Raw genomic sequence first — 13694 nt, 5'->3', positions numbered from 1 at the left:
CTGTTTGAGCATGCTAGTGTTTGTCACTGTGTTAGCATGTATTCCTTCAAGAAGTTCCCTCTTTGTATACCGGGCTTCATAGCCATCCTTTACGTCCAAAAAGCATTGAAAATGTGTGTTTTAGCAGGGAAGTCTTTTTTTACCTATATTTTGTCATCTGTACTCTGAAGATGTTCCTATTTTGTATACAGTTTGACCTTCATAGCCATCTGTAAGATTTCCCAGAGCTTTACAAAATGTTTGTTTTCAATTGTATGTGAGTGCTTTTCACTAGTATGTCATCATGTTAACCCTGAAGATGTTGCAACTTTTGTATATATTGCCATTTGTCTCTTCCACAAAGCTCTTGGAAGTAATTTACTCACATGAGAGTGTGTCATTAAGAGTCGTCCATTTCCGCATAAAGGTTACGATAAATTTATGTCTTGATCGTCATAGCCATTGGTAATAACTCCAGGTTTTTTAACACGTCAGTTTGTGATATCAGCATATGCCATTATCGAATGCCATTTCATGCCATCATATGCCATCATCAAAGTTGTGATCTGCACCTTCATACAACCTCCATTTTGTCTGTTGTCATTTAATACTTGAATGTACATATATAATAAGCACATGAAATTGCTATCATCACGCCTGTGCTGGTCATATTCCACTATTGAGAATAAAGAGTCTGATGTGTGACGAATGTGTTTTCCTTGACAGCACACCAGGAGCCGGTTACTACAACGATGATGACGTACCCGATTTCATGATCATCTTTAACTACGGACCAGGTTATCCTCTCTACTACTACAGCCAGGTAATTAACACTTAGAGAATGGCCACCTATGACACAGACTGTTACTTCTGATCTCTTCATAGCCTCCCTCACCCCTGTACCCTCCCCTTCCGAATCCCCTCCCCTCTACTCCCCATAAAACAAGGAGGGATGTAAGTATTTTAACTTACAGCTAATCTTTCCATTTCTACTTGACCTTTCAAACATTCATTTTGCTTCTGATACATTCCTCTTTGAAATATGTTTGAAAGTCTGGAAGGCTGCCTCAACAGACTTTTGACCATGATGTCTGCTTCCTTAATCCAGTCTACAAGATTGCTTTTCATCCTCCTTTTTTATAAACCTTAATTTCTCCAAAATATGCCGATTTGTTGCATATTAGCAAACGAAGTACCCAAGGATATATTCTTCCACTAGTTGTTCAAGGAGGTAATGCTTTGTTAATTTGTCATTCAATACCAAAAATGCATTATGTTGTCTATTGATTTGGGTGTTGCTTTTTGAGGTAAAGATATCTCATCAATATTTTTTTCTTAAGGTAACGATACTTGATGGGCAGAATGGCAAGCCTCTGTTGGACCCACCTATGAAGATGTCAGGCAGTGTTCAGAGTTCTTCCCTCTCCGTCAGTTTTGAGGGTCACGGCAATGATGCCTTCATCTACTGGGGGTTAATGTGTGCTGGACATGAACAAGACACTTCAGAGTTTAAATATGCCAAAGGTAAAGGGAAGTATCCATCAAGCTATCTATCTACGTACTCTGTAGCATTCGAAAAGATGGTGATATTAAATGGTATCCATCAGTTTTGTAGGAGGGGTGGGGGGGGGGGGGAAATGAAGTTGTTAACTCCGACAGACGATATGGTCATTCTCTGTTGGAGCAACCAATAATGTTCAAATGAAAGAAATGTTTACAATCATGAGAGCAGTCATGATCGGAGTGAAAATACTAGTTAAGAATGATTTTACCCGCTAAGACGTAGATTTTGATATTAGTGTGATGGATTCCAATTTGTTTGGGGGAAAAAAAATTGTTGTCGGTCCTAAATGGTTTTCTTTAATTTTATTTGTTGTTAGGAGTCACTGGAGGAAGCAAAAGCAGAGTGAATTTCTGTAAAGAGAGATTTGGAACTGACGATGTGACCAGACAATTTATACTCAACCGGAACATGAATATTCCAGGAGATGTCATGTATGATTCAAGTAAGACGGAATGGTACTTATAGGGACTCAAGCTAGACGTATTGACTCCACTAAGATACAGTGGGGGAGGGGGGTAAGGGAGGGGCTCCAATTACTGGTATTGACTGAAATAAACTACACTTTCATTAATTATATGAATGGTACTCATAAGGACTCAAGCTAGACGTATTGACTCCACTATGATACAGTGGTACTGGGGGGAGGGGGGAGGGAGGGAGGAGAAATAGTGACAAAAACTGAAATGAACTATAAACAACACTTGCATGTAACAAATGTGCATTTATTGTTATTCCAGTAAAATTACACAAATTTGGAATCCACTTACTATCTTGTAATTTAGTCAAGTTAGAGATTACAATGTTAAAATGCAACAGTTAATCTTAATAATAGTTCAGAGGAAACCAAGTTTTAGTGTCATTGTTAAGGCCCGGTCACACTATACCTATTTTTTATCAGAATACTATCCGATTTTCCCGGAGGAATCGAAACAGCCAGTTTTTCGTTCGGGTCTTCTAGCCACAGTGATAAAGGACCTGATTTGCTATCTGGAATAGCCCTCTCCTAACTTTTGATATTGACTCCATTTCCTATAAACGGATAGCTATCCGATTCCTCTTCCGATTTTTATCGTTTTTTGATGTGACGTCACTTCAGAATGTAGTCCGTTCCAGAACCCCTCAGATTTGGAGTAGGTATTCGAATGTTCCACTGCATTCATTACATTCACTACCACAAACCTCACTCTTTGGCCTAAAATCGGACCGTATTCCTATAAAATATCGCTGTAGTGTGAACAGGCCTTTAATCTTTCCCTGGAACCCTGGAAGATGTTGAGATCCGTAGAGGTGCAGAAATTGGCTCAAGTGAGATATATGCTCTTACCATCAGCGATTCTCATGCAAAGTGGAATGTCTACGTTTAGATGTTGTACAACATTAAAACAACTGTTATTTACAATAACCTGTAAAATAACCTGGAACTTCAGATGGAATAATTGATCAATATGAATTAAAGAAAAGAAAGATATGTTGATGTGTCAGGTTACTTGAGTGAAGACAGTGTTATTACAGGGCTTTCTAATGATTAAGGTGACTAAGACTACAGGATTAGACCAAGCAGAATACGGTGTCTTGGTGCTGGGGCTGATTTATGGTTTGCATACACTGATTGGTATATCCACCCTGTAATCTTGAAACTATAGTTGTATTGTAAGTAGTTATACAATGTATTACATATCTACAAATGTGTATATTTGTGCTCATATGTTGTTAAGTCATCAGTTACTGTTTGTTAAATATTGCTACTCTGTGTAACATGCTCTGTGATCTATAGACTGTAATATTACTACTCATTAAAGTTGTTCAGTGTCATTTCTAGTCTTTTCTATTCTATTTTTCTTATTTTATTATTCTATGTTATTTTATTTTATTCTATTCTACTTTATTCAGGTCAATACTTTGACTTTGAACATTCCAGTCCAGTCAATGCTACCATCCTTGCTGTGAAGTTTCTAAAAACTCATCCAAACATTAAAGACAAAGTTATTAAGGAAGCTCTCCAAAGGCACCACGGAGCAGGCAATCAGGATTTGCAGAAACCGTCTAAGAAAGAGGCAAGTATCAATTTAAGGTACCTCAGCATTTTAATTGGAAAAGATATTGTAACATGAGAGGTGCGAAAACCTCATTCTATTCCAATGAAAAACGATTCTTAAACAGGGACAATCTTACTTCAATTGGCTGAGTAGAGGGCACTTAAGTATATATATACAACTTCACCATATCAGCAAGGGGTCCTACCTCATCAAATAAATATGGAAGATGATCCTATAACAGGTTTAGTCTTACTGCATTGGTTGAGAAGATTGGGATTAATTTGGAAGATTGTTCTATAACAAGTTTAGTCTTACTGCATTGGTTGAGAAAATTGGGATTAATTTGGAAGATGGTTCTATAACAAGTTTAGTCTTAATGCATTGGTTGAGAAGAGGGCAGGCTCTTAAGTAGATATAACCTCTTATTAGAAGAATAGACGATTTTTACAAGAGGTACTACCTCATGGGATTAATGTGGAAGGTGATTCTATAACAGGTATAGTCTTACTGCATTGGTTGAGAAGAGGGCAGGTACCTAAGTAGATATTACCTATTCTTAGAAGAATAGATGATTTTTACAAGAGGTTCTACCTCATGGGATTAATTCGGAAGATGGTTCTATAACAAGTTTAGTCTTAATGCATTGGTTGAGAAGAGGGCAGGCTCTTAAGTAGATATAACCTGTTATTAGAAGAATAGACGATTTTTACAAGAGGTACTACCTCATGGGATAAATGTGGAAGGTGATTCTATAACAGGTATAGTCTTACTGCATTGGTTGAGAAGATTGGGATTAATGTGGAAGGTGATTCTATAACAGGTATAGTCTTACTGCATTGGTTGAGAAAATTGGGATTAATTTGGAATATGATTCTATATCAGGTTTAGTCTTACTGCATTGGTTGAGAAGATTGGGATTAATTTGGAAGATGGTTCTTTAACAGGTTTAGTCTTACTGCATTGGTTGAGAAGATTGGGATTAATTTGGAAGATGGTTCTATAACAAGTTTAGTCTTAATGCATTGGTTGAGAAGAGGGCAGGCTCTTAAGTAGATATAACCTCTTATTAGAAGAATAGACGATTTTTACAAGAGGTACTACCTCATGGGATTAATGTGGAATATGATTCTATAACAGGTTTCATCTTAATGCATTGGTTGAGAAGAGGGTAAGTATATATATATATATATATATATATATATATATATGTGTGTGTATGTATACAACTACACCATGTCAGCAAGAAGATTCTATAACAAGTTTAATGATAGAAAAAGTAATCTGTTCATTATGATTGAATAAATAATCATTCAGAAAATCCAGATTGATTGATTTGAGTACATAGGGCAAAACGGCTTGATTCGGCTACTGGCAAATCGTAGTCTTTTCAAAGATGTTTAATTTCATAATGGTCAGTTTATTCTGCACTTAGTTTAGTGAATAATAGTTAAAGGTTATATCATGAATTACAAGTTTCAGGTATATATGTGAGCTAGGATGAAGATGAAATGTAGTTATAAACCCGCAGTCACTTCACTTAAAATGTGATACAAGTTATGACTTGTTACAAGTTGTGACTTGTTGATTCTATAACAGGTTTAGTCTTAATGCATTGGTTGAGAAGAGGGTAAGTATATATATATATATATATATATATATATATATATATATGTGTGTATGTATACAACTACACCATGTCAGCAAGAAGATTCTATAACAAGTTTAATGATAGAAAAAGTAATCTGTTCATTATGATTGAATAAATAATCATTCAGAAAATCCAGATTGATTGATTTGAGTACATAGGGCAAAACTGCTTGATTCGGCTACTGGCAAATCGTAGTCTTTTCAAAGATGTTTAATTTCATAATGGTCAGTTTATTCTGCACTTAGTTTAGTGAATAATAGTTAAAGGTTATATCATGAATTACAAGTTTCAGGTATATATGTGAGCTAGGATGAAGATGAAATGTAGTTATAAACCCGCAGTCACTTCACTTAAAATGTGATACAAGTTATGACTTGTTACAAGTTGTGACTTGTCACAACACTTGGTTTCTCTTTGTGCTAAGATGAAAATGATATATATTATTTTTCAGATAATTAAGTCTCTTGCATCAATTTGTAAGTATCAAATATCAAAGATAAATTTCACTTTGCTCTAATCCTGATAACTTTTCGCTCACTACTTTCCATTGAATAATAACTAACACAATACTCGGTAAATATGCATTCATTTTGTCATTTGCAATTCTTTTGTACGAATATAATTAGCCAAAACCCCTCAACCAACTGGTGCTGTTCTTTTCAAAAAGAGGGTCATTTCGATAACGAGTATTTGCCTTTAGAAACCTTTTAAATAACCACATTGGAAAACTTGGAAACACGACTAAAATGACTTGCACAAAATATATTACACTTTTTATCAACAATTTAATCATAAACACAAGAAGATGGTTCCATTTCCAAGAAATATTAGTGTGTTTTCATTCTTCTCATCATAAACCTGAAATTTTTCTAGTAGAAAAATAATCAGAAATAGATGAATAGGGGAAAAATGGTTATTCATTTCAATGTGTCCAGTAGTAAAAGTTATCAAATGCAGCTGAGTTTGCTGGCTTGTAATAGTGACATTTAGCTCTGTTGTAGATATATATGTGAGAGGTGCAACGTCATGATAAAGCCATATATCTCTTGTATGGCAGAAGAAGTTTTCAAGTTTGATACATCTTAACCGAAGATCTCATATCGTAATATTGCCAAGCCTTCCTAACATTTTTTTTCGATTGACATTCTACCAACATAACAATCACAACAGAATGTCTGTTTAAGGGTACTTCTTTTTTTTTCTTCTTTTTTTCTTCTTTCATTTTCTTTTCTATAAAAGCTGTTTTATGATACAATTAAACTGTGTACGTGTTCTTTAGATATTTTTGGGGACAAACGTGATATGGAACAAGCACATACCTATGGAAATACAAAGAAGACCAAACATTTGTAACATTAATTCATTTATTTTCTCTTCATATCTCAATTTGATATGGGTGTAGATCCGTTCTGACTCAAATTTTTTCACTTTCATATTTTGGTAAGGTACCTAGAGATATTCAATAAAACCTTTTTCATTAGCACCTAACATATGGATGCTTTCTTGTAATGTTTAATCTCTGCAGAAACCTATTTCTGTGTCATTTTGAATTAGAAATTGCTTCTTCATTAAATCAGCTTGTTTTACTTCAGTATTAACCAAAACAAAAAAGGTTCTTGGGAAATTATGTTAAATCTTTTCAAATTCACTTCCAGGTTGAGCAAGTAAGTGCCCTTACACTCACACTTCAACAATCTGGAAGTTAATTGGCTTCCTGTGTGTCTGATCGCATGAATAATATACTAACTGCATGAAAATGTTTGTATCAGTTTCAAAGATGTTTCAAACTTGCATTTTACTACAAGGGACGGGGCAGAAGGGGGAGGGGGCAGGGTGGCATGAGGGTGTAGGCTTGAGGTGAAGCTAGGCTCATCAAGAACAGTGCAATGGCAGCAAAATTATTTTGATTTATTCAAGCATTATTTATGAGCTTTCTCTTCTCTCACATATACGTTGTCATTTATTAAATCAGGGAGAAGGGGGGGGGAGTGGTGGAATTGAACCTTGACTGAGTTGTTCATATGAAAGGTAAAGTGCAGTTGCATTTCATTACTGACAAAGGAATAGCTGATATACTTTTTTACTTTTTGTTTTTGCAAAGCACCACCCTTTCCTTTTTTAAATCCATATTTTGCATGTTTAATTTAATTTTCTAAATCCCTTTTACTTTTCTTTTCTCTAAAATGAACTGTTTCCTAAAGATAACATCATTTGCATCAGTAGTTAAAATGAAGTGTTATAATCTGTTCAACTTAAAAGCAGTAGTTTGGCTTGATCATTCATCAAAATTGTTTTCAAAGTCTATGAAAACAACATAATATGGTTCCAATGGCAACATTGTTGTCCAAGTCATCATTTAACCAATCACTTAACACAGTTGCTTCATCAACAGTGTTATCTTAAGAACTATGCATGAAAATGGTCTATTTATCAATATTGTTATCAAAGTCATCTTTGAAAAATTATTCATGTCTCAGCAGTATTTCACTCTTACTATCCCATCATCAACACCAACCCATGTCATGTTAGAAAAATAACCTGGCAAAGTTCATTAATCAACAGCGCACTAAGTTTTTCAAATATCATTCAAATTATTTAATTGATTATTACTTAAACATTATTACTTGATTTTTGACTTATGCAACAGATACATATCTGACACAGATGTTTCATATACATTGATTAAATATACAAATTCTTTATTATGGTTTTATTCAATCACAAGAAATGTTACTCTTTGCAGGTGACTTACAAGTAATTTGTTGCTGCATTGAGAACATTCTTAACTCAGTCTTTGGTATTTCATTTATTGAGAGGAATTTTTGGGCTTTGGTCAATTAACGAATATTCATATGACCTTGTTCTACATTAATTGATCCTTTCTTCTGATATGCACTTCAGAATCATGTGACTCCTTCCCACTCGATGGATGACGACGATTCAGATGAGATATCAGAATTGAACGACGATGACCTGTTGAATAAATTTCTTAGCTACCTCAGAGAGAACTTTGATGATGAGGAGAAGAAATTGATGATCCAACAACTTCTCAAAGATGGAGGTTATCAGTTAGATGAAGATGGTGACTTGGATATCGGCGATTTTGTGTTCCAGTCTGCTCCTGATGACACCGATTTTGGAGAACGGCAATTATTCAACGACTACAGTCCCCTGGATCATTCCAAGAAAAACAGTGTAACGTCCAGGCAGGATAAGAAAAACTCATATCCACAAAGCCTGGAGGATTTCTACTATAATAGACGTCACCAAGACGATGGAGCCTACAGACGACCATACCAAAGAGAGAGAAGAAAAAGAAATCCAGAGAAGGAACCGCTAAACCAGCCGAGAGACGAATATTTACACGAAAATATCGAAAGGTTATTAGAGGAATCTCAATTTCTCGGTAGAGAGTCTTCATCTACTTCGAACAGAAGAAGACGGAGACATCTAGGGGCACACGACGCTGATGGCGTACAGAGGCTGATATCCACGGGAAGTCTAGCCCCTCCACTTGATGCAGAATCTGTCAGACGTGGTGACTCTATAGATGTCGTTTTTGCTGTTTATTGGTTTTATCCATCAGAGGACCATGTGAGTTCCATACTTGGGTTTAAGAATACCCCTAGCCATTGAATAAAACAGTCTGTGAATGAAACTAACCGTCTCCATTTTTGTTCGATATGTATCACATAGATCCTTAGGTCATAGTTAGTAGGGTTTTTTTCTTTCTTACTGTTATTAGAAATGATGCTTTTTTCCTCCTTCTGTTTCTCTTTGAACAGCTCATTCTTCCAGAAGAGGAAGACTGTATCAAACAATATATGGATAATGAGTTACAGAGAATGAACCCAGAAAGTAAGTCACTGAAGAAAAGTCACCAAAATGACATTTTATTTGGGGATATTTTTTGCGATGGAATCTAATACAATTTTTGGTTTTTGGCTCTTCAATTGTATTGCTGTTTGGTGAAAACAAGATCCATAGAATTGAATTCTTTAATCATCTTTGTGGTAGTTCATCTGATATCTGTTGTGAGGTATTAATAATATTCATAACTTCTACATATACAGTTCTGTCATAATATCTTGTGTACATCTTGTTAAAGCTCTCTGATTCCACTGAGCATGTAACCCAAAGAGTTCATTTTGTGAAGTCGTCAGGTTTAAATGTTTCTCTAAAGGCTTGAGCACCCTTTACGTCATATTCATATTTATGTACCTTTTTATTTACTTTATAATTATTTACCTTATATATATTTGAAATGCTTTCTGCCAACAGTCACCATTTTGAAATAAATTCAGGCTGCGTCAAAATGAAGCTATTTCTTCTATGACGTAATTTGTTTCAATATTAAAAGCAGCAAAAGCAATCCAAGGTTGACAGGCGCAATGATGTATCAGATTTGATATTTACTTTCATGTCAATAATATGAGGTTAAGTTCAATCTTCCTCTTCTCCATCAGATCAATTTTATGGTTTGGACCACGATGGATTCATCAATCATGTTGAAGATATTTGCTTAAGCAGTGGTGAGAATTAGCACCTTTGTGAAAGTTATTCTTCAGTTGACTGGAGTCTGTGCCATTATGTGAGACCCATACATGGTCTGGTAAAGCTGGTGAATTACACTTTAGTGTGACTTGAAATATAAAGTATTTTTCAAAGTGACTATGCAATAGTGTGACTTGAATAATATTATCAACATAGGTCACTGTCATGTCGGTCCCACCTAGTTCCTCAAAACTTGACAAGCTGCAGTCTCTGAAAAGGCTGAGAATTCATTTTGTGGATTCACTGAAAGACACTTCTGGGCAATGTACCTGCATATTCCCTTATTAATATAGTTTGATATTCAAACTAACATACATTTCCACCCACTATTTTACCAATGGAATGTTGAAGATTGATCGCTTGAATCATGACACATACACAACTGTGCATGGTCTGCTGGTGCCACTTGATTTAGTCTTATATGTTCCAGTTTGAATGAGTTGTGTGGTTTTGGTTGACTGCTTGACTCACACAGACTAGTTCTTCATCCATTAATGTTATTTCACTTATTATGTCATACGTGATAATAATGTAAATAAGAGAAATATTTCCCTTTTTCTTGTTGATTTAATAATTTCATTTCCTCTCGAAAGGTAATGAAGAGAAGATGAGGAAACACACAGAGAATCTTGATCCTCTGAACATCTACCCATTCAACTTAGATGCCGGCATTTTGACAGTTTACCGTCTTCGATTGAAATGTGACTGTGACTTATCACCCAGTTTGAACTCATCAGCAAGAAGATGTGCGAAGATGTTACCATATCACAGACAAAGGTGGCCAGCGTACCTTGGAAGACATACAAACAGTTTCTTCCATCAATAATCCAGAGTAATTCCCAAACGTTTGTGGGAGTTGGTGCTTAGAAGTGTGCTCAGAACAAGTCCATAATTAGCTGTCATTGGTCCTAATAGTTGTAATACATTAATTAAAAAGATTCAATCATGAAATAGAATGAGGAGTTGTGTTTATAAAGTATGCTGTATTTCAAGTCATGAAATAGAATGAGGAATTGTGTTTATTAAGTAAGCTGTATTTCAAGTAGCAACATTTGGGTTAATGAAAGAGACTTGTTTGATTTCAGACAATTCTTAAATAAAGAAGAAACTGAATAGAGCCACGGGCACATCTACTGACAGTACCAACATGTTGAAACTTCTTTCAATGCATTTCCTGATTAACATATCTTGGAAAGTCACATGTTCGACTTGTAGTTTAGGATCATCTGGTCATTCATTGTCTGTAGGAGACAGATATATTACTAGCATTGTTTTTTAGCTATACCTGTAGCATTATCTGTAGATTACAGATTCCCATGAATAGTTGGGTTAATGTCTCAAGCTACTATTTCCCTTTCTGTTTGGTGCTTCGGTCGTTTTTTTATTTGAATGTTTTTTTTTTTATGAATGTATCTTGAAGGGGGATCTAATTATTCAAAGATAAGTGATCAGTAAATAATCCATAGAGTTAACATATTCCTATCATGGTGGTATGTACAGTCATCTCCATCTATCCTCCAACTTTACTCACGTGTCGTGTTCTTCCAACTATTCAAAGTGACTTTTCTGATCGTGATGGCTTATAGTTCCATCTTTTAGATTATAGTAGGAAACGGATTCAGTGCCAAATTCTTAATTCTGTGTTTTGAAAAGATATAAGAATTTCTTAAAAGTTCAAATGAGGAATTCAATAGTTAAACATTAAATATTCATTGCTATTATACTCTCATCTTGTGAATCTGCAAGCTTAATCCGCAAACTTAGACTCAAATGTTCAAACTAGAATAGAGAACTGATTCTATTGCTAAATCAGTTTCATTGTCATATGAATGATGTAGTTTTGTGTAGCATATTTCCAAGTCCTGAATCATTAAAGCCTATCATATATGTACTGCAATCCTGGTGATATAAACTTAAGGCAGGAGTGTCTTTATAGATGTGTACAGTCGTAACAAGCACATTACTATGTCATAAAATCATAAAAACATCTCTTGTTAAAATTCATTGAGGAGTGTTAGCTCAGCGGTTAACGCCAGTGCCATCCAATCATAAGGTCCCCGGCTCGAGTCACTCCAACATTAATGTATGTCGTCCAGTTACTGAGTTTTTGACGATTGACAATTCATAATCATGGGCGTTAAATATGAATCTAAGAGACTGACTTCTGTCAGCTTGTGGCTTTGATAAACCAATGAGGCTTCTTCGTGAGTTCTTGCTTGCAGGAGGATCATGGAAGTAGAAAAGAACTTGTATAAGTCAGATTCTTACAAGTTCATTTAAGAAATGAGTTTACACTACATGTAACCAGACAGTGGAACAGCATTAGACATCCCTCAGATTCCAAACACGTATACGATTTCGTTTTTAGTTGTAAAAATGTTTGTTTTTTTCTTTGTGAGTAATGATTGAAATAAAAGGTCTCTAGTAAGCTAATTCTTTAAAACACGGGAGATATTATATACCTTTACAGACCAATCAAGTATTATATAATATGTTATATTAACATTAAATATAACAATGTGACTTAAAAGACGACTGTATTGGTATCTGGTTTGGCTAGAGAGGCTCTTCATCAATGGAAATCGTTTTGGGGAGAAACCACTCATGATAAAATATGAAAAATTGACAAAGAACTTTTTTGTTATCTTGTTTTGACTCTTTAAAAGGCCCCATGATAACTTGTGTTCCCAGAATGCGACAAGTGAGGTGATCTAGTCATGCTTTGCATACTGTGTTATATTGTGTTGTACTGTTCAAACATTAACATGACTGTTATTATAATCTGCTCAATGAGCACAGCAATTGGTTACTCTATGTTGGTTGTAATTCCAGAATTCAAGATATCATTAAATATTTCACGATCTCTTTGGTGGTTTTGTTTAATGGATTCTAAAAACAGATCAGGGTGCCATAAGATCACCTCCTTAACTATTGTTGGCTTAATAACTTTATGGGGTTGGTCACCAAACTTTCTAAGCCAATTAGCCACTGTTGGCCGATTTTGACATTAGTTAGCCATGGCATATTAAACATGGACCACTAGCACCTCATTTGGGTTAGGGAAGCCGGACACATGTGGTTTTGTTTATACTAAGACATTTAACAGGATGGTCCCATCTAAGAATATAATGATTAAGTTTAAATAGCAATTCTCAGAATATGAATTGATCAGAATATCGACTCCGTCCAATACAAGGTAAAAGTAAAGAGCCAATCATTCCTAATCTCACATGACAGGAAATTATAATACTAAACAGAGCCGATCACCATTCCAAAACAATGTTCTAAATCCTGTGTACAGACAGTGGTTCGTTGTCTCTTTGGCAACTAGGAAACCAGTAAATGCAGGTTATGTGATCTTGTAAGGCGTGGTTTTTGTTGATATTATTGTCGGGTTTGCGTGGATGCCTTACACAGATTATTTTGTTGAGGGTTAAGTCCGAAGTATAGAGATTATATAAGAAACAGTTCAGGAGACGAATCGGATACTTTTCCTCTTGTCATAAACTTGATTGAAATGTTCCGACTCCAAATTGAGAGCAAGAGATGGAATAAAAGTTTGAAATGGTTTAACAATAAAGGGCCTAAAGATATGAGAACTCAACCAATACGTCCTTACTGGACAAAGACCAACTGAGAACTCTCGAATATGAAAATATTCTTCTTTGACTGGAATAAACCAGCTGGTACGCACACTCAGCTGATTGGCTGAAGTGCCGATAGCGACCAATAATAATAATAATAATAATAACTCTTGATTGGACAAGTCAGTCGATCACGCACAGCTAAATGCAAATGTACGCAAATATAATATCATTTCATGCACATTACGTACGCAGAAAGATGCAAAAACAACGAATAGATTATATCAACAACAACTACGGATTCAGGCGGGCTGCCAAGCAATGCTAGG

At 35.3% G+C, this 13694-nt stretch overlaps 1 protein-coding gene across 3 annotated transcripts in view; it reads left to right on the top strand.

Annotated features, from left to right (window-relative positions):
* LOC139976948 (uncharacterized) overlaps positions 1-12411 on the top strand; it is a 32791-nt gene extending 20380 nt beyond the window's left edge. For 2 of the 3 annotated variants that reach the window (XM_071985851.1, XM_071985852.1), the window contains exons 8-15: positions 706-802; positions 1320-1503; positions 1860-1985; positions 3434-3597; positions 8129-8821; positions 9013-9085; positions 9694-9759; positions 10375-12411. In XM_071985851.1, coding sequence (XP_071841952.1) covers positions 706-802; positions 1320-1503; positions 1860-1985; positions 3434-3597; positions 8129-8821; positions 9013-9085; positions 9694-9759; positions 10375-10607 — 1636 coding nt within the window. In that variant the 3' untranslated portion in view covers positions 10608-12411. The remainder of the gene's footprint in view (positions 1-705; positions 803-1319; positions 1504-1859; positions 1986-3433; positions 3598-8128; positions 8822-9012; positions 9086-9693; positions 9760-10374) is intronic. The other variant, XM_071985853.1, reaches the window with a different exon arrangement.
* Positions 12412-13694: the final 1283 nt, after the last annotated feature.

This window comes from Apostichopus japonicus, chromosome 12 (genome assembly GCF_037975245.1).
Source record: "Apostichopus japonicus isolate 1M-3 chromosome 12, ASM3797524v1, whole genome shotgun sequence".
Taxonomy (NCBI): domain Eukaryota; kingdom Metazoa; phylum Echinodermata; class Holothuroidea; order Aspidochirotida; family Stichopodidae; genus Apostichopus; species Apostichopus japonicus.
This window is presented reverse-complemented; position numbering and strand designations above follow the sequence as displayed.